Source organism: Leptosomus discolor, chromosome 1 (genome assembly GCF_034619465.1).
Source record: "Leptosomus discolor isolate bLepDis1 chromosome 1, bLepDis1.hap2, whole genome shotgun sequence".
Classification (NCBI taxonomy): domain Eukaryota; kingdom Metazoa; phylum Chordata; class Aves; order Leptosomiformes; family Leptosomidae; genus Leptosomus; species Leptosomus discolor.
Genome location: NC_141391.1, coordinates 587,876 through 608,542, shown reverse-complemented (window position 1 = coordinate 608,542; position 20,667 = coordinate 587,876). Strand labels below are relative to the sequence as shown.

Below are 20,667 nucleotides of genomic sequence, written 5' to 3'. Positions count from 1 at the left end.
CTTTATTGCAGCGGCAGCCGCGGTGGCACCGTGCGCTCGCAGCCGCCCGACCCTACAAACCCACCCCGGGGCTGCTCCGAGCCCAGGGCGGGCAAGTGGGGACCAGTCCCCGGCTGGGGGCTTTGAACTGGCTGCGGGGCCAGCCCAGCTCGCCAGCACAGCAGTACCGGCCGCGTCGGAGCTGCTGGCCCCGAGCACCATCTGGGAGGCAGCTGGCGGGGCCCAGAGCCCACCCCGGGGGTCAGCGTGCCAGTCCCACCGCCACGGTGGGCTTGGCCGTCCTGGCCCCTGCCCAAGGTGGCCACCACTGGCAGGGACGCTGCCGGCAGCCTGGCCTGCCGGGAGAGAGGGCGCTGGGCCGGGGCCAGGGACACACGCAGCCGCCCCCAAACCGCTCGTGAGACCTGCCCAGAGGCAGGCGAAGGGCTGGAGCACGGCCCGGGCAGCTGGTCCCCGTCACGGCGAGTGCCCTAGAAACACCTTTGGGGAGCGCAGAGTGTTTCCAGGAAAAGGAGTTAAAATCCGCGCTGGGATCGGTGGTTACCATCCGCCGGGATGGGTGACGGTGACAGCACGAGGGGAGCCACGTGCACCAGCAGCCAGTCCCCGGGGCAGGTGTCCCCATCGCCAGTGGGTCCCATCTTCCCGGGAGGGACGTGGGGTGCCCTGGGACCCGCATCAGACTTCGCTGCTGCCGTGGGGCGGGGCGGTGAAGGCGCCCGCGGTCAGGGTGATGGTGAACGGCACGTCGATGATGTCTCTGGCCGCGTCCCGGCCGGTGGCCGTCCTCCAGGAGCACAGGGGCTGGGTGGCTTTCTGGAAGCGCTGGGAGCGGGCGAGGGTGAGCAGGGGCTGCCCTCACCGCTGGGAGCGGGGTGGGGGCAGAGGGCAGCGTTGCTGTGGGAAGGGGCAGCAACGGGCACAGCCACAGAGGGGCTCAGACCCCACTTGTTGCCCCAGCCCCACAGCTCCAGCCTTTTCTCTCTCTCAGGGAAGCGTCAGCATCGCCTCAGCTCCATCACTGGCCTCTCCCTGCCCGTTCCCAGCACTGGGGCAGCCCCTGCTCTGCCCCCACCCCATCCCCGTCCCCGTGCCCCATCCTGCCTCGCACACTCACATCGCTCAGTGTCCCCGACTCGCGGCACAGGGCCATGGCAGCCCAGAGCAGGATCTGCAGGCAGGTGAGGACGCCCATGCAGACGCCCAGGCTGGTGCCCCAGGCCGGGTACTCGTAGGTGCCGTAGCGCAGGGGCACGCTGTACATGTCCAGGAAGGTGTAGATGAGCGTGAACTGAAGGGCAGAGCAGGCAGGAGCGATGTGACATAGCGGCACCGCCTGGCTCTGGGGATCTTGGCCGGGCTGGGCACCGCAGCGACCCCCAGGGCCACCCCAAACTCCCTCCCGTAGCCACAGAGAGGCCCAGGAGGGTGCCAGGACTGGGGCAGCCCCGCTCCAAACCCACAGCAAGAGCTGCCCCTCTCAGAGGGGTGGGATGGAGGGAGAGGGGCAGCTCTTCTGCCCTCGACCTCCAGCCCCAGGCGGGTGCTCGGTGCTCACCAGCAGCAGGCAGGGGGTAACGACGGCCCAGCACGCCTTGAAGTAGCCCAGCGTGCGGCTGCACCAGGGTGGGCACCGGCAGATCATGTCCACGATGTCCCGGCAGAACTGGTTCACACCTGCAGGCACCGCGGGAGAGGGTCACGGCCGGGCCCCTGCCCGCCCCCAGCACCCCGGGGCACCCACGACACCCCGCGCTGGGGCTGAGCCGTGCCGTGCTGGGGCAGCGGCGGTGCTGGGTGCTGGAGAGGCGATGGCATCCGCCACAGGCGCAGGGAGAATTGCACCTCGGCATCGCGCCGTCTCCTTGCAGGGCTGGGCTGCGCGTGGGCAGCAGGATGGGGGGAACCCCCTGCCCACCCCAGCTCCAAGCTGCCCGTGGCTGCAGGTGCCCCCCACAGAGCCCGGCCATGCTTTGCCGCAAGCCCCAGGGATGCCAGGCCTCGGCAGCCTGGTAGCCAGGGGCTGCCCTGTGCCGTAAACACCCCGCAGCAGTGCCCCAGCGCTGGCAGCACCGTACCCCCCGTGCTGTGCTGGCTGACCCCCCCCCCAGCGCTGGCAGCACCGTACCCCCATGCTGTGCTGGCTGCACCCCCCCAGCACTGGCAGCACCGTACCCCCCGTGCTGTGCTGGCTGCACCCCCCCAGCGCTGGCAGCACCGTACCCCCCGTGCTGTGCTGGCTGCACCCCCCCCAGCGCTGGCAGCACCGTACCCCCCGTGCTGTGCTGGCTGCACCCCCCCAGCGCTGGCAGCACCGCACCCCCAGGGCCGCCCGCGCCGCTCACCGTAGCAGAAGGCGATGCCCAGGCACATGGAGAGGGCGACGACCACCAGCCCAAAGCCGGTGCTGTACGTGTCGATGAGGGTGAACCAGAAGACGCCTCCCTGCGAGGTGGCGAGGGACGGGGTCGGCACGGCTCAGGGCGGGGGGGGGTGGGCGCAGGGCACCCCCGTGCCGTGGACACCATCAGCGCCAGGGCCCACGTGCAGCGCCCCCCCATCCTCCCACCTGAGGACTTGTGCAGAGACGGGAGGGGAGAGGAGGCTGGTCCCCATCCTCCACCCTGGCCTCACCCCGAGGGCGCTGGGTGCCGCTGGAGGGGGGGTGCAGGGGATCCCCATACCTGGGTGACCAGCAGCAGCCCCAGCAGGTAGAAGGAGGTGCAGAGAGCACCCAGCAACGCCGTCTTCCTCCTCCAGTCGCACAGGGCTGGGAACTCCTCCAGGATGGCTGCGGTGAGGCCCGCGATGTTCCTGAACTGAGAGATGGGGGATGTCAACGGGGGGCGGGGGGAGGAAATGTCCCAGTCCCTGCCTCCCCTGGGCTGGGCGCAGGGGATGGTCCTCACAGGAGGGACTTTGCAGGACACTGTCCCCATGTGCATCCCCACCCCTGTGACACCTGGCCACGTGGAGAAACCCACCCCCAGTGCCAGTGGGGTGTGGGGCCCATCACCTTGGGTGCAGCCCCACGTGCACGGGGCCATCCAACCCCCCTACCCCAGCCCTGTCCTCCCGCTCCTGGCCCATGCACGTCATGCCCATGTCGGGGTGCACCTGGCACCCCAAGGCCAGGCAGGGGGAAGGACATGGGGCTGCCCGAGGTGACAATCACCAATGTGTCCACTCCCAGCGCGAAGAGCATCAGGAAGAAGAGGATGGACCAGAATGGGGAGCCGGGCAGCAGGGAGAGGGCTTCAGGGTACGCCACGAATGCCAGCCCGGGGCCTGCGGGGCGAGACGAAGGGCAGAGCGAAAGGACACGCCGGGGCGAGACGTCCAAGCCGGTAGCCGGGCTGGGTGTGAGCTCGGCTGCAATCCCACGGCCCTGTCCTGGTGCCCTGGCGCGGCACGAGTCCCCCCCTCCCCGAGCCCACACCTGAGTCGGCGACGCTGCCCACGGGGACTCGTTTCCTCCAGGCCACGTGCCCCAGCACCGAGAAGACGGCGAAGCCGGCGAAGAAGCTGGTGCAGCCGTTCCCGACGGCGATGACCAAGGTGTCCCTGCCGGGGAGGGCGTCACAGCCCCACGCCCGTGGGGCGAGGATGGCGAGGGGAGCGTCCCCATGGGCCGTGGGGCTCGGACCTCGCCATCGCTGCCCCCTCCCCTCCCCAGCCTCAGCCCGGGGCCAGCCCCTGCCCACCCCCCGCGCCCCAGCCCCGCTCACCGGACGACGTTGTTGTCAAACTGGTTGTGGGAGGCCGCGGCGAGCAGCCCCCCGAACCCGATGCCCAGGGAGTAGAAGATCTGCGAGGCCGCGTCGCTCCACACCTGGGGGAGGCGGGGGGAGGGGGGGCAGGGGGCTGCAGGGGGGATGTGGGGGGAATTGCTGCCTTTGGGGACGCCCCTGGTCCCGGCAGGGGGTTACCTGGGCGCTCCACAGCCTGCTCCAGTCCGAGGAGAGGTAGAAGCGGACGCCGTCGAGGGAGCCGTCCAGCGTGGCCCCCCGGGCGATGAGGATGAGGATGAGCAGGTAGGGGAAGGTGGCCGTGAAGTAAACCACCTGCACGGGGCACGGCTCGGCTCGGTCCCGCTCCGCCGGCAGGGCCGCGGCTGCCCCCGGCCGCCCCCACGAGCTGCCCCTCACCTTGCCCGAGCGGGGGACGCCCTTCAGCGCGCCGAGGAAGACGAGGATCCAGGCCACCAGCAGACACAGGGCGAGGGGCCACCGCACGGGGCCCGGGTCCCCGAGGCCGGAGCTGTGCGTCACCCCCAGCACCTTCTCGCTGCGGCGCAGGGATGGGGGTCAGCGGGACGGGGGGCGCGAGGCCCCCTCGGCACCTCCCCAATGCCCTCGCCCACCCCGCCGCCCTTCACAAAGTCTCTGGCATCACCGGCCGCTGCCCGCGGGGGCTCAGCCCCGGCCCCTCGGGACCAGGGGAGCCGGAGCCGGGGCCAGACCCCCGGACCCGGGCCGCGGGCGGCACGCACCGATGCTGCCACGCTGGCACTCACTTCCAGAAAACGGCGCTGGCGCTGGCCCAGCCGGCGCTCCCCGACGCGTTCTGCAACACACAGCCCCGGCGGGTCACCGTCACCGCCACCACCGCCGCCCCCATCCCCAACGCCCCTCCCGGCCACAGCCGGACCCTCCTCTTCTGCTGCAGTTTCCCCAGGAGGAACCCCCTGCCCGCTCCTCGTGCGGCGCCTGGCCCCGCACATCCCACCCCCGGACCGCAGCCCCCCACGCTGCCCGCCCGGGGAGCACCGACCTGGCAGAGCTCCGCGTTCCCGGGGGCGTCGCAGGACCAGGGCAGGGGGCTCTGGAAGGAGGAGCCCAGGTAGTAGAAAGCCCAGGCGAGGAGGACGTTGTAGTAGAGGGACACCAGGGAGGACACGGTCAGCATGGCAACGCCAACGCCTGGCCAGGAGAGGGGCTACTGGGGGGGGTGGTGGGGAGTGTGCAGGCAGAGGCCCACCCACCCCACCACGGACCCCCAGCCCCGGCACGGGTCCAGGAGACCTGGGTGAGGCTGCCCAGGGACTCGGGGTGCAGGCTGGGGGCTCGCCAAGGGGGTGTCTCAGCCGCCGTGCCCACCCTGCAGCCCTTCGCTGGCCGTGGGGGCAGGGGGGAGAGGTGTCCCCAGCCCCCAGCCCCACCTTTCAGGAGCGGGCAGCACTTCCAGACAGCGAGGGGTCCCGCAGCCCCGTACTGGCCCAGGCTCAGCTCCATCAGGAAGAGGGGCAGCCCCGTGCCGAGCAGCATGATGAAGTAGGGGATGAGGAAGACACCTGTGAGGAGAGGGGGAGCGGGTCAGGGGTGGGGGCTGGCACCAGTCTGGGCTCCCCAAAGGACAGACGTGCGTGGTTCAGACTGGTGGCAGGGACACGTGTCCAAGCAGGGTGCAGCAGAGCGGGGAAAGCTCCCGGGGGCTGCTGGCTCCAGCAGAGGAGTTCCCCATGAGCCCCGCGGCGCGGGCCTGAGCTGGGAGGTGGTGGGATCTCACTGGTCCTGGCTCGTGATGGGTGGTGGGAGCAGCGCTGGGGGGGCAGCCGTGTGTGCTGCAGTGGTGCTCCGGGCTGTGGGATGCTCAGCCCATGGGATGCTCAGCCCATGGGATGCTCAGGGCCGTGGGATGCTCAGGGCCGTGGGATGCTCAGGGCCATGGGACGCCCATCCCATGGGATGCTCAGGGCACTGGGATGTGCCTACAGCAGATCCCAGTGGTTCCTCTGGTGATACACTGACGTCTCCATCTTCACATCGCTTGTCTCACCAACTGCCTTCTCTGCGGAGAAAACCCTGCTCCTCACAGCCTCAGCCAGGCCAAATTTGTGCTGGAAAAGGACCTTCTCCAGGGGAGAAATCGGCCGTTCCCAGCTGCAGCCAGCTGCATCCCAAGCCCATCCTCTCCCGGTGGCAAAGCTCCGGCGCAGCGGTGGCCGTTCCCACCGTGGAGCACCTCTCCGTATGGAAACCCCGCTGCCCCGCAGCCTCGCTGCCAGGCCAGACGCGGGGCTGGCTGCTCGTTAGCCTGGCACTCATTAGCCCGGCACTCATTAGCCCGGCACTCGTTAGCGCAGGGGCGGTGGGCTGCCTCCGCATCTGCTGCGCTCGCTGCAGGGGATCCCCCAGCCAGCGCTGGCAGAGGCTTTGCAGGGCTCAGCCTGGGGAGGAGGGGACCACGGCGGGTTTAAAGCCCCACGGGGACACGGGCAACTCCTGCTGGCTCTTGGCAAAGGCTGGGAGCGAGGGGTGACGGTGCCCCAGTCCCGCTGGCTCCCTGCAGCTGGAGGCACCGTCCGTGGGGCGCAGGGTACCGGGTCGTGGGACCGCAGCGGCGCAGCGTGTCCCTGCTCTGCCCACGGCGCTGGGGACTGGTGGCCCTGGCTGCTCTACTGCCGGCCCAACGTGCCCCGCGGGTGCTGGCGCTGCGGGGCCTTCTGCAAGCGGTGCCGCACGGGGACGAACCTCCCGCCCTTCACAGCTTTGGGATAAAACCCCCCACATCTGCCTGTCCTGCGTCCCCCCCATCCCCACCCCTTGGGGCGAGGGGCCAAGGGGGCAGCAGCTCCCCCTGCACTCGCGTTCCTCCTGCTGGCCCCGTGCCCCCCCCGAGAGGGTCTGGGGAGCGAGGGGTGTGTGAGGGGCGGTGGGAGCACCGGGGGCTCGGGGTGTCTGCAAGGGAGAAGCCCCGTGTCCTCCTCAGCCGTGCCAAAGGCGGCCACGACAGGGGGACACCAAGGCGGGTGGAGACGGCTGTGTCTGTGCCCCCGGTCCCCAGAACAGGTCACCCCACCGCCACCGCCACCCCGTGCCCCACGGGGAGCCCATGGGAGCAGCCGCTTCGCCTTCCCCCTCCGCCCCGTCCCCGGAGCAGATGCCGCCCCAGGAGGACCCGCAGCCAACCCTGCACCCCAGCCCCAGCCCGGGGCACCCCAGCCCCGTCACCCAGCAGCGAGCCCTGCCCCAGGGGCCAAATTCCTCCCCGGTCAGGCGAGGTGCAAAGCTCGGCGCAGCCCAGCCCTGGCAGGTCCCCGCCGAGGCGCCGGTGCTGCCCCAGACACCGGGCACACGCACGGTGCCAGACCCGGCGGGCAGCACGGGTGAGCACACGTGGGGCAGCGCGTTTCGGAGCCGGGCGCACTCGTAGCGGCTCAGCCAAGGGGCGCCTGCGGTGTCGGGGATGGCTGGAGCGTGGGGCAGGGGGCTACGGAGGCCACCAGGCAGGGTCCCGGTGTCCCGTGTCCCATGTGAGGCTGTTTGGCTGCTTCTGCCGCCGCACAAGCACACCCACCGCCCGGCCGTGCCCCGAACCAGCCGGGTGGCCCGTCAGCAAATGACTTTGGTTACAGCGATTTAAGGAGCATCCAGGGGGCGAAGGGGAAATCACCAGTTTGGGCAATTTGGAGTGAATGTAGAAAACTGGAAGAGGGGAGATTTAAACTAGATATTAGAAGAAATTCTTTGCTGTGAGGGTGGTGAGGCACTGGCACAGGCTGCCCAGAGCAGCCGTGGCTGCCCCCTCCCTGGCAGGGTTCAAGGCCAGGCTGGATGGGGCTGGGAGCAATGGGTCTGGTGGGAGGTGTCCCTGCCCAGGGCAGGGGGTTGGACCAGAGGGTCTTTAAGGTCCCTTCCAGCCCAAACCAGTCTGTGGTTCTATGAAAACCAGCGCAGCACAAGCCCTGCAGAGCGATCTGGGGATCCCGAGGCAGCAGCAGAGCGGTGCAGGGTTCAGCAGAAGCGGAGACGCCAGAGGGCAGAGCCACGCGGGCCGGAGGCCCCGGAAAGCTGGCAAGGGCCCGACGGGGAGGTGGGTGCAAGAGGAGGCAACGTCGGGGCAGCAGAAGCAGCGAGGGGCTCAGGAACGACCTTTGGGGAGGTTCCTCCCATCCCACAGCCCAAAGACCCAGCGCTGCCTCCTGGGACGTTGCCACCAGGCAGCAGCTCCACGCTGAGCTGCCTGCACTTTGGCCGGCCCCAGAAACGTGGCAGGTTATTGCCCCCCCCGGCTTGGCCGCCTTCCCGGGCGCTCCTGGCCGGCTGAACGGGATTTTCCCGCGGTCGGGCACCTCCACGCACCGTGCCCGACAGGCGGTCCCTGCCGCCGCTGCTGCGGAGGGGCTGGCACCGCTGCGGAGGGGTCGCCGCCCTTCTGGCCAAGCCCCGGGTCTCTGGGCAGGGGCAGAGATGCTCTGCAGGGGGGGCTCTGCCTGGAGGCAGCTCTTTTTTGGCCCAGACCACCCGGGGTGGGGTTGCAGGCTGCCCTGGGCTCACCCCAAAGGCAGGCGCGTCTCTAGGGCGCACAGGGCAGCCCCAGCAGGAGAAATCCCCCGGCAGACACACGAGGAGATCCTTTGAACTCTAAAAGTGTCCTTCCCCGTGGTCCTCACGGTGGGGGTTAAAGCGTTGGTGTCCAGGTGGACCCCAAATAGCAGCAGCACCCAGGTTTGCTGCCCTGGACAGCACAGCCCCCCTGTGCACCGCCACGCCGTCCCTCCCCACTCCCCGCCGTGCTCCTGGCCTCCACCCAGGAGAAGTCAGCAGGGCCCGGGTGCCCGGGAGGGGACGTGGGTGCCCGCGGCAGGGACCCACCTCCTCCGTGGCGGTAGCACAGGTAGGGAAAGCGCCAGAGGTCGCCCAGCCCCACGCAGCAGCTCAGGCAGGACAGCAGGGACTCGTACTTGCCAGCCCAGGTCTCCCGGGGCGGGCTGGGGGCCAGGATCTCGGGCTGGGGCTGGGGTCCCGGCCAGGGCTGGCCGGTGGGGTCGGTGGTCGGACCCTCCATCATGAAGACGTTGACCTGCGGAGGGAGCAAAGCGTCAGAACCCACTGGCCGCAGCCTGCAAACCCCGCAGGGCTCCTCGGCCGGGCTGGGCACTGCCAAGGTCCCGCTGAAAAAGCATCTGGTTCCTTGAGGGGCTTTGAGGGTCTCCCTGAAAGGGCAGGGGGACATTTAATGGACTACAACAAGGGCAAGTGCAGAGTCTTGTGTCTGGGCAAGAACCACCCCATGTCCCAGTACAGGCTGGGACTGAGCTGTTGGAGAGCAGCGTAGGGGAGAGGGACCTGGGGGTCCTGGTGGGCAGCAGGGTGACCATGACCCAGCAAGGTGCCCTCGTGGCCAAGAAGGGCAGTGGCATCCTGGGGTGTATTGGGAGGGGGTGGTCAGTAGGTCCAGAAAGGTTCTCCTCCCCCTCTCCTCTGCCCTGGTGAGACCCCATCTGGAATAGTGTGTCCAGTTCTGGGCCCCCCAGTTCAGGAAGGACGGGGAGCTGCTGGGAAGAGTCCAGTGCAGAGCCCCAAAGGGGATGGAGGGGGTGGAACATCTCCCTTGTGCTGAAAGGCTGAGGGAGCTGGGTCTGTTCAGCTTGGAGAAGAGGAGGCTGAGGGGTGACCTCACCACTGGTTATCAACACGTAACGGGCGAGTGTCAGGAGGACGGAGCCGGGCTCTTCTCGGTGATGGCCGGTGACAGGACAAGGGGCAGCGGGTGCCAGCTGGAGCACGGAAGGTTCCACAGGAACATGAGGAAAAACTCTTTCCCTGTGAGGGTGGCAGAGCCCTGGCACAGGCTGCCCAGAGAGGTGGTGGGGTCTCCTTCTCTGGAGACATTCCAACCCCGCCTGGACACGTTCCTGGGTGACCTGCTCTGGGTGGTCCTGCTCTGGCAGGGGGTTGGACTGGGTGATCTCCAGAGGTCCCTTCCAACCCCTGACATTGTGTGATTCTGTGAAACCTGCCCAGCGGGAGCCCGTGGTGGCCCGTGCTGTGGGATGCGGGAGGCCTGGGCTGGCCCAGAGCTCCGCGCTCCTCCCCAGGCCCCAGGAGCCAAGCGCAGGTCGGGGCAGAGCCCAGCCCTAAAACCCTGGGCAGGTTTGATCCGGCGGATCCTCCCGTAGTGTGAAAGTCAGCAGCCGGCATTCCCCCACCCCTCGTGATGGGTTTTCACCTCTGGTCTGTCTTACCCAAACACAGGGACTGCCTGGATCGGCACCCCGGCACCCAGCCCCGTGCCGGGCAGACGAGGGTGGGCGCAGGGCCACTTGCCGCTGCTCGACGCGCTGCTCACCAAAGCCCTGCCGGCCAGCGGCGCCACCGCCGGCTCCCACCTTTGCCGGGGTCCTGCCCACGCGCCCGGCCAGGAGCCCTGTGAGCAAGGGCTGGAGCCGTCACCTTGACAGGATTGTGAGGGGGTCTTTACAAAAACACAGCACCATTTACCCAGGCTGGCACAAGGTACCACAGACCTAAACAGTGACGAGATAAGGAGGAGAGCGGTTTTGCAAGCACAGGGCACTGTTTATCCAGAGGAGCCGTGTGTTTAGTAAGTAATGAGACTAAGACAAGGAGATCTTGACAGAGATACGGCACTGTTCAGCAGGCCTCCTAAAACAGAAGGTGCCAGATAGCTCAGCAATGAGAGAATCTCAACAGGAACCAAGGACCAGACTACAAAGCTCTGTTAGACAAGACAACTTGCAAGAGAAAAATAATTAAAAAAAAAATTTTCCTCGAAAATTTCAAGGGGAGTTTGAACTTTTCGACTTTAGGACACAGAGCGCAGGCTTGGCAGACTTATTCATATTAACTTCTCCGCCCGGGAGATGCATAATGACACGGTAATGAAACATACGGTGCACGATGCGAAGGGGGGTACATGTTAAGGGGTAAAAATGTAGTGTATGTAGTAGGCGGATGGGGAAGCCTGTGCCTTCCTAGTACCTCAGCCCACGGGGAACGGGAGAGGGTCCTCTGCGGCCGGGAAATTAGGGTGAAAAGGGGGCTGCGACCCCAGCGACTCTGAGAGACCCCATGGGATCTGCCCAGTGGACTCTCCCTTTATTCGAATAAAGTTTATTTTACAGGACTCCCCTGTCTCCTTTGTGAACGCTGACCGCTGGTGCCAGGGTTTTCCGCACAAGCTCACGCTGCAGCAAGGCAAAGCGGTGCCCGGCTGGGCCAGGGGTGACCCGGTGCCACAGGAACCGTGTGGGCCGTGGCTTGGCACAGCCAGAGGCTGGCGACCAGCGGGGCGACGGGCGCTTGCTCCTCGCACCAGCCTCGGACCCACCCCTTGGCCCTGTCGGTGCCGCTGCTGAAGGGGGAGCGAGCACGGGTACAGGGGTATTTGTGCCCCGCGCGGTACCGGGCGTTACAGCAGCCCAACGGGGCCCCAGGGGCTGCGGGACGGTCGCTCTGCTCCCCGGGAGCTGCAAGGTCACGGCAGGGTTTGGGGCTGCGACCCCTTCCAGCAGCACCAGCCTGCTGGGGCACAGGTCCTGCCACCCAGGGAAGGGCAGAGCTGGAGTCCTGCCCGGGCGACACGGAGCGGTCTGGTCCCTCCAGCGATCTCGCGGCAGCAGCATCTTCCTGAGACAAATTTCCTCTCCCAGTTGCCCTGGGGGCCACCAGGCTCAGGTGGGCTGCTCGGGCTAAGAGAAGCCAGCGCTGACAAGGGCTCTGGGAGGGGCTGGGCACCCCGCAGCACCCCAGGGCGCGCCGCCGAACGCTGTGCTCATCCAGCCACCGCGCTGGCCCCACATCCCACCCGGCAGCCACCTCCTCTCCTCCCCGGGGAGGAAGCACGGTCCCCGCGCGCAGTCCTACCCTGGAGGTCCCCTCTGCCACCCGGGCTGCAGCTTTCCCCAGGTCCCTCCAGCGCAGACCCCGACCCACCCTCCCCAGCAAGGCCGGGCTCCCTGGAGAGGGGAGGACTGGCAGAGAGGACACCCTGGCCGCAGGGTCTAGCAGCAGGACGGTACTCGGGCGTGCTGTTGCACGGGGAATTTCTCTCAGTGTTCGTGTCACACCAGATGCAAACAGTCGTTCTCAGCCCAACCGTGCAGGGGGTGGAGCGCGGGGCCCCAGGAGCGTGCGGCTCCCACCCCAGCCCTGCCTCCGGGCAAGGCCAGCGCTGCCGTGACTCAGTTTCCCCTCCTGCGGGACCCCGCAGCACCGCTCAAGGCAAGAGGAGCGTCGCTCCGTGACGAAGCAGCGACAGGATTCACCGACCACAAAGCCGAGGAGGTCAGCCCTGCTCTCACGTGCAGCACCAGCCCAAGGCCCGACCGCCCAGGCTCCGCTCCCACTGGAGCGTGAGGGTTTATCTTGGACAAGGCTCCAGTTCTGAATTAAATAAAACCCACCCAAATCCCTCCACGAAGCAGCGTCCCTGCCCAGGCTTGAGGAGGCTGATCCAGTGTTGGCTCATCCTGCAGAGCATCCCCTTCCTCGCCTCACACCACCCCTTCCTCAGCAACGGGGTGGGTCATGGGGAAAGCAGTTTGCAAACCCCAGCCATGGGGAAAAATGCTCCTCCATCCCTACGGTCTCCAGAGGCTGCAGAGAGCCAGCCCGTTCCCCAGCCCGTTCCCCAGCCCGTTCCCCAGCCCGTTCCCCAGCCCGTTCCCCAGCCCGTTCCCCAGCCCATTCCCCAGCCCGTTCCCCAGCCCATTCCCCAGCCCGTTCCCCAGCCCGTTCCCCAGCCCGTTCCCCAGCCCGTTCCCCAGCCCGTTCCCCAGCCCATTCCCCAGCCCATTCCCCAGCCTGTTCCCCAGCCCCATCCCTTGCTCCCGGGGCTGGGGGCAGCAGAGCCGCCGGCCAGAGACGTGCCTTGCCCCATCGGGGATGGAGAAAGGGAAGCGTGGCGCAGGGACGCCCGGTGTGTTCCCAGGAGCCAGCCCCGGGCACAGCAGGGCCAGCGCAGCCCCAGCAAGTCCTGCTGAGCCTGCCAGGCAGCACCTGCCATCCCCGCACCTCCTGGCGCTTCCCACTACCACCGTCCTCGTCCCCCACCGCCCAGAGCGACAGAAAGGTGGTCGTAACGTCTCCCGAGGGGCCATGCCGCCCGCCTCCCTCCTGCCTCGAACGCAGGAGGTGACAAACGCGAGGCACCTTCCCTGGGGCGGTCAGCGAGGACGGACAGGGAGTGAAAATGCTTCCAGGGAACGCAGGAAACCTGCCGCAGGACGATCAAGTCTCCCGGCCCAGGGCGCTGCTCTTGCCTTTCTGCCGTTGTACGTGCACCCGCAGCACCCACGTCCCACCCACGGGGCCCCCCCAACGCAAGCAGTGCAGCTGCCACCCCCCACCCATTTCCAATCACGCTTTATAGGTGGCTGGAAATCCCCCGAAGAGCCCGTCTGGCCCCGCTGGCTCAGCAGGACCCGCTCCCCGCCACCCTCCCCACCCCAAGCACCGGCCAACAGGACCGGGGGCATCTCGGGAGGGAGAGGCAGGATGGGGCTGAGGAAGAGCGGGGCCGGGCAGCCTTCGGCACAGCGGGGCGGTTCAAGCACCCCGGCCCCACGCCGCGGGGAGATGGCGCAGCGGGGCACCAGGGCTCCAGCCCAGCCAGTCTCAGCTCGGAGCACCCAGCGCTGTCGCCGTGACCGAGCCCTGTCCCGTCCCACACCCCCATGTCCTGAAGCTCCGAGGGCAGCCCGCAGCCCCCCGCCCCGGCCAGACCACAGGGGCTGCACATAGGGGACTGCCGAGCAGCCCCATCCCCCCCACCATTCACGTACCCCACGCTGCCGGGGGTTACCTGGGAGCTGTGACCCCCTCGGCTTGCCTGTCCCCCGCTCTCTGTCCCCCAGCAGGGACCTGCGGCGCGAGCCATGGGGTGAGCGCTCCGGCACGAGGGCGAGCAGCGGGGTCCCTTCAGCCCTTCACAGAGGTGCTCTGGCCTCTGAAAAGCATCAGCCCCACCTGCCCTCAAGGGAAGAGCCGGCCTCGCTGGGCACAGCCTCCCCGGGACCCTCCAGAGGGGTGGGAGACCTGCCCCGCACCCGGGGGGCACACCGGGCTCCGGCTGCTTTGTGCAACCGGAGAAATCCCGGCAGCTCCGCCAAACCGCAGCCGGAGACAGAGAAAGGGCACTGCCCCACGGCAGAGGGGCTGAGGAGGGGCCGAGCCGGGCTGAGACCCAAAGGCTGGCCATCCCCTTGGCACGCGGGTGGCGAAGGGACAACGATCTGCAGAAACCCCTACAGGACCCAGACGTCCCCGGCGCTGCTCCCCCCACATCACTGGGGGGGTTCCCAGCAGGGCCAGCTGCAACGGGGCTGTGGGGGGTGACCTGCACTGGAAGTGGGGGCTCCTGCAGCCCGGGGCAGGGCAGGTACATCCCCCTTGGGGTCCCGGTCCTACCGTGGGCTCCGGCAGCGTGTCGAGGTGCCCGGTGCCCGGCATTTCCTGATCCGCAGCGGGAGGGAGGGCGCGACGGCCACGCTCCGCTCCCCTGCGCCAGGTGCAGCTCCGCCCCGGGCTGGGGTGCGGGATCTGCTGCGACGGGGTCCCCATGAGACACCCCCCCCGGCACCCACAGGTGCCCCGCAAACAGGTCACCCCGCTTGCTTTTGCAGCCAGGAGGGACCAGAGGCCTCACTGCCTGCTCAGCGCGAGTCCTGGGCTGGGGCTGCGCCCAGCGGGGCGAGACAGCACCCGTGGGTCACCCTGAGCTCGGGGCGGGGTGTGCGCTGGGTGGCCCCTCGCAGCGCCAAGCCTCTGCTAGGACGTGGGTCCACGCTGGGCTCCCCGAGGCCCCGCTGCAGGAGCAGCCCGGTGCCTGCCCCAGCCGTGGCCCCGCACCGGAGGGGCACCGGGGCACCGCCAAGGCAGCCAGATCCCGACCCCGCCGCAGAGCAGCGTGAGACAACGGTGTCCCACCCAGGGCTGAAGGCCAGCGGGCACGAAGATATGAGGAGGGGAGGGGGGGGAAGTGGTACAGAGGGACACCGAGGGGTCCGCTGCCCCCCAGGCTGAACAGCATCCGAGTGGAAGGAAGGAGCAGCTTCAGGAACGGCTCCATCTCCCTTTACAGGTCATCTCTGATGGCCACAATCCCCAGAACACCCGTTACTGTCACCCTGTTTTCCCAGTTACGGTCTGTGCTCTCCGGGCCCGTTGGCTGGGAAAAGCAGGCAGCCCAACACGGAGCAGAAGCAGCGGCGCAGGTTCTGCGGGGGACAGACGGCTGCCGCCCGCGCGGGGGCTCAGCGTCAGCAGCCGTAGCAGCTGCTGAAGGAGCTCAGCTTGAAACCATGATCTGCCCGTGGAAGAGCCGGTCCTTCTCCCGCAGCTCCCCCATTCCAGCCCCTGAGTCATCTCCCGATCCCGTTAGCATTGCCGCCTCCTTCCCTCTGCAGCTTCCAGGGGGTGCTGGGCTGGAGCCCCGACCCTCTGCTCCGCGCCAGCTTCAGCCTGTCTCTCGGCATGACGTGCAGCTTTTTCACGGCTGCCTCTCTCTGGCCACTGCCATCACCCTGCGTCTGGAGGGAGCTGAACCGAGTGGGTTCCTCAGAAAAAGGAACCGTAGAAGCCCAGGATCACGGTTGGGGCTGGAAGGGACCTTAATCCCATCTGGTTCCAACCCCCTGGGACACCTTCCTCTAGAGCAGGGTGCTCCAAGCCCCATCCAGCCTGTCCTTGAAGGAAACACCCCTTGAACCAGGACTATCCCCCACCACTGCAGCAGGGAAGGGAGAGGGGAGAAAGGGACAGATTGCAAACACAGGTTCAGCAGAATCCGCTCTTTTCCACCGAGAGCACTTTTGCAGGACGGGAACGGGTTGTGAATCGTCCGGCGACCCACTAAGCTGGCGACCCCCCCCTCTGAAAGCCTGTGTGAAGTCTCTGTGGGGCAACTGCAACCCGATCTAAGTCAGGAGCAAAAAAGCAGCTCACCATGGGAGGAAACCAAAGGCAGAAACAGTCATTCTGCTGGTGACTGTGGTCGCCTTCGTCTCACGCCACCCGCCAGAGCGCTGCTGCGCTCCTGGGGCAATGCAAGGCCCCGGACCCTGCAAGAGAGGCAATCGAGATCAAGCGGTCTCCCCAAATGAGCAGCGTTTCTACAGATGTTTCTGGGTCAAGGAATTAACTGTAATTCCACCCGAAAGAGGGAAATGGAAGAGGTGTTTTTAACGCGGGTAATTTTTGCTGGTCTTGTACACGGCAGAGCTTTGCACGCAGCTGGCAACTGAGGAACCAGTAGTCAGAGCTGGGGACCCAGCATAGCGTGCCATGATGCACAAAACAACCGGGAGGTGGAGGATTAGACTCTTCCATCTCTATTTTCTCCTCAAAGACTGGATCCTGTAAGAAACCCCCAAGATACCCAAGATACAACTCCCACTGCAGCCTAAGGGCCCCCAGAGCCAGAGTCACCAGGCAGCCCAGGTCTGTCCCTGGCAAGGTTACGACACCTCTGCGCAGCTCAGTCCACGGCTCAAGGCCTCCACCTCACTCCCACGGTTTCCCCTGCTTTGGCCAGAAACGTTCCTCCAGCCCGACAGCTCTCCACTTGCACCAGGAGCGCTGCCAGCCGGGCAGCCTGGCACCGCAGCACCGCCAGCGTCTTCGGGGTGTCTCCTCAGGGCCCGGTCCAGTACAAACACACAGCCCAAACCAGCAGGACTGGAAAAGCAGACCTTGATCAGGAGAACTGGAGAGAGGCTCCACCCTGAGGACAATCGCAGCCTGCCAGGGACAGCGCTCGCGGGGCGATGGGGAGCACCAGTGTGAATCTCCTCCCGCAGAGGGAAGATGGGAACTCAAGCCTTGCCCATCTTCACCAGCTACGCAGTCAGATACACAATCATCAGCATCATCGACGGCTTCTGGGGAAGAGAGGACTGAACTCTGTTCCCGGCTGGAAGGGAGCCCGGGCCTCTTGGTCCAGAAGAGGGGTCGGCATCAGGACGTCACGTAGCACGTCAGCTCTGGAGCGAGGCGGGATGCAAATCTCCGCAGCTCTCTGCCGGTCCGGCACCCTGGGTTCCCTGCAGGGCATGCCAGGGCGGTGGGCGCACACGCAGGCTCCCAGCTCCCTTCATACCCTGAGACAGGAGCACGTGGGCAAGAGGTGGGAGCCAGTTTTCCTCGGTATGTCTGTCCCCTGGATAGGGGGGAGCAGATCCTTTGTTTTGTGGCTGCACAGGGGGCGAACGTAAGGCACTGAAGGAACCTCGGTTTGGTTTTGAGAGCTGTCCCAGCTCAGCGCTTGGTTCCCAGCTGGGAAAGGCTCAGTGCCCTCCTGCCTGTTCAAAGGAGACGTCACTGTGGAAATCGGCAAAGGAGCCACAACAGGAACCTGTTAGCACAGACCTCCGCAGCTGTCTCGGCGCTGGGTGGAGGTGAAGTGTTGTGCAGCCTCAGGAAGTTTGTTTTTCGTTGCTACATTTCCTTCCAAACCCCATCTCTCTGAAGAGCTGGGTTTATCTTGTTCGTTCTGATCTCCCCACAGCCATGCTGGAGGGGAGGAGGCCGGTTTTCCTCTGCAGCAGTTTAACCCCCAACACACAGTTACATCGTCAGAAAAATGAAACAACGGCTCCACCTAGTACTGCCTTTTTTTTTTTCCAAAAAAAGAGTGAAAAAACCCACAAAGTAGAAGAACTTGAGAGCAAAGACCTGTGCGAACAGCTCAGGCTTCAAATGGATCTCAATGCCATGCTTTTTCCTTCTGTAAGCCTCTTCCCAATAAAACTGAGAAACAACCCCAAATTTATTCCCATTTCCTGATCAGTTCCAAAAACTCCCCGTGTCACATCTTTGAGGCGAGAGCTCTTCGGGCCGCCAGCCTCTGGGCCGTGCTCCTGCCCGGCTCGCTCAGCTCAGCGGGATCAGGCTGAGCCGCCGGCGGGCGCTGGGCACCTTCACAGCAAACCGCGGGGCTGACTGACAGGATTGTGAGGGGGTCTTTACAAAAACACAGCACCATTTACCCAGGCTGGCACAAGGTACCACAGACCTAAACAGTGACGAGATCAGGAGGAGAGCGGTTTTGCAAGCACAGGGCACTGTTTATCCAGAGGAGCCGTGTGTTTAGTAAGTAATGAGACTAAGACAAGGAGATCTTGACAGAGATACGGCACTGTTCAGCAGGCCTCCTAAAACAGAAGGTGCCAGATAGCTCAGCAATGAGAGAATCTCAACAGGAACCAAGGACCAGACTACAAAGCTCTGTTAGACAAGATAACTTGCAAGAGAAAAATCATTAAAAAAAAAATTTTCCTCGAAAATTTCAAGGGAAGTTTGAACTTTTCGACTTTAGGACACAGAGCGCAGGCTTGGCAGACTTATTCATATTAACTTCTCCGCCCAGGAGATGCATAATGACACGGTAATGAAACATACGGTGCACGATGCGAAGGGGGGTACATGTTAAGGGGTAAAAGTGTAGTGTATGTAGTAGGCGGATGGGGAAGCCTGTGCCTTCCTAGTACCTCAGCCCATGGGGAACGGGAGAGGGTCCTCTGTGGCCGGGAAATTAGGGTGAAAAGGGGGCTGCGATCCCAGCGACTCTGAGAGACCCCATGTATCCTGGGTTACAGTGTAAAATGTGCCAAAAGAAAAAAAATATATTCTATTACCATCTTCAGGAGCTGTTGAGACCAGGTGGGGCGGTGCTCCCTGCCTCCCCCCTCTGGACTATCTCCTGTTACTGGGCACAACAATGCCTTATCGCCTGACCCATCGGTAACTCGCTCCTGGGCTATCTCCTGTTCATGGCCCATCAAGGAACTGCCTCACGACTCCCCATCCCATGGTGAGATGCTCCGCCCGGGGAGGGGGGGGGAAGGAGCCAAGCAGTCCATGCCAAATAAAAACGGAGATCTCCAACACCCTAGCAGCCTTTCTTCCACTGGATTCCCAGAGGAGCTTTTCCCTCCACTGGAGTTCCAGAGGACAAGAGCTACCTACCTACCACTGGACCTTCGGAGGAAGACCAGACCCTTTTACCTGATCGCTGCTTCCACAGAACTACATCCATCGCTTCAGGAGGACTGCAGCCAGCATCTTATCGGACTGCTACTGCCACCCTAACAGGGGGTCAGGTTGTATTTCTGACTCTGTCAGTGTAAACCAGTGGGTTGTTTGTTTTTCCCTGCCTTGTGTTATATATATATATATATATATATTAGTAAAGAACTGTTATTCCTATTCCCCATATCTCTGCCTGAAGGCCCGTTAATTTCAAAATTCTAATAATTTGGAGGGAAGGGGGTTGCACTCTCCATTTCAAGGGAGGCTCCTGCCTTCCTCCGCAGACACCTGTCTTTTCAAACCAAGACACCATGGGATCTGCCCAGTGGACTCTCCCTTTATTCGAATAAAGTTTATTTTACAGGACTCCCCTGTCTCCTTTGTGAACGCTGACCGCTGGTGCCAGGGTTTTCTGCACATGAGGAATCAGTAACGGCCAATTTTTGCTCCAAGTCTGAATGGAGTCGACACCCCTGGTGGGAAGTGAGAGTGGTCAGTTCAGAAGAAATAAAATAACTGAATGTCCAGCCACTTTGGGCCACCAAAGCTCCTGGGGTCTCTTTCTGAGGCTCGCAGGATGAGCCTCAGCCGAAGGGGACGTTGGGTGATCACGCTCTCACGGTGCAAAACCTGAGGTTTCCGCCGCGGTGCCGTGTTCGCCTCAGCACCCCGTTTCCCACTCGAGAGGAGGCCGTGCGGGTGTTAAGCTGCTCAGCGTTGTCCCCTGCAGGCGGGTGTCCTTCTCACGGGGTGGGGGGGGAAGAGGCCCTTCACAGGCTCCGTGCAGAAAAGGAAGATGCTGTAAACCATAAAGATATCATCACGCCATTTCGGACTCACAGGTGCTGGTTGGCTGCTGGTTTCCAAGACATTCAGAGCGGGTTAGCAGAGGAACTAGGGACGTTGTGGGTTGGTTTATGTGCATAAACGCCAGCGGTGCTTTGGGTGCCGCTGCCCGTGAGCCCTGCCTGGACTCCCGGGCATTTCCCCGGCCGCTGTGAGGAGCAAACGCTGCAGAAGGAGACGGTGGTCGCCCATGGGGTGGTGGGGGGCTCACCCTCCTGAAGTGCAGGGGCAGGGTACCCCATCATTGACTTTGCTTTACGGGCAGCCATGGGCTTTCTGGAGCTCCTGAAAGGTCTCTGTGAGCCCTTTGTGTCACCCTCTGCTGGAGCTCCCACCGCCCGGGCTGGGGCTGTCGGCCTGTCCCCCGGCCCTCAGAGCCCTCCGGGGGGCTGCGTGTCCCCCAGGGGCCTTTCTCTGGACGGGGTGCCGGCTGCCCCCCTGTCCCCCGCGGGAGGGCCTGGGCTGGGGCCCTGGTGGTGCGCAGGCCGCCGTGCCCCTGCGGGCCTCTGCCCCGGGGGGGCCGTTCTGAGCGGGGCACGGGCAGACGCGGGTGGCGGGGGACCGCCTCCCGTGTGCCGGGTCCCGTTAGGTACCGTGCCCGGGCCTTGCTTTAGTACAACCACAGTCACCATTGTTGCCGTTAGACGGATTATCGCAGGACGAGGGGGTTTTGTCCCTTCGCGCGCTCCGTACGTCGCGCCCAGGCGCCGGCGTGACCCGCCCTTTCCCGTCCCACCGCCTCCTTCGGCGGGCGGGCCGTCGCCATCTTGGAAGCGGGCAAGCGGCGTAGCGTCTCCCTGGCGGGGTGGCCTTTCCCGGGAGGAGAGTAAGGGGGGAGGAGGAGGAGGACATGGAGGAAGGGACAAGCCTCCGCTCACGGTGAAAGGCAGCGCTGAAGTCGTGGCCGTGGGGGAAGGGCGCAAGGAAGGAAGCTGTGCCCGGAACCAAGATGTCGCCCACAGCCTCAGCCGGAGGGGCGGAGCGCTACGGCGGCGCAGCGGGGTCAGCGCGGTTGGCGGGAGCGGGAAGCCGCTGAGGAGCCGTT

At 65.3% G+C, this 20,667-nt stretch overlaps 1 protein-coding gene across 1 annotated transcript; it reads right to left on the bottom strand.

Moving 5' to 3' along the window:
* Nucleotides 1-678: 678 nt before the first annotated feature.
* Nucleotides 679-14,309, bottom strand: LOC147416141 (sodium-dependent proline transporter-like). Its single transcript, XM_086481484.1, has 18 exons — nt 14,157-14,309; nt 12,333-12,904; nt 10,976-11,100; nt 9,971-10,152; nt 8,598-8,805; nt 5,162-5,293; nt 4,774-4,922; nt 4,517-4,566; nt 4,149-4,287; nt 3,930-4,064; nt 3,729-3,832; nt 3,440-3,564; nt 3,176-3,288; nt 2,685-2,819; nt 2,346-2,445; nt 1,559-1,677; nt 1,118-1,291; nt 679-825 (listed from the first exon to the last, which is right to left on the bottom strand). Exons 1-18 carry the CDS (start codon nt 14,307-14,309, stop codon nt 679-681), a joined length of 2,862 nt encoding a protein of 953 aa, XP_086337610.1.
* Nucleotides 14,310-20,667: the final 6,358 nt, after the last annotated feature.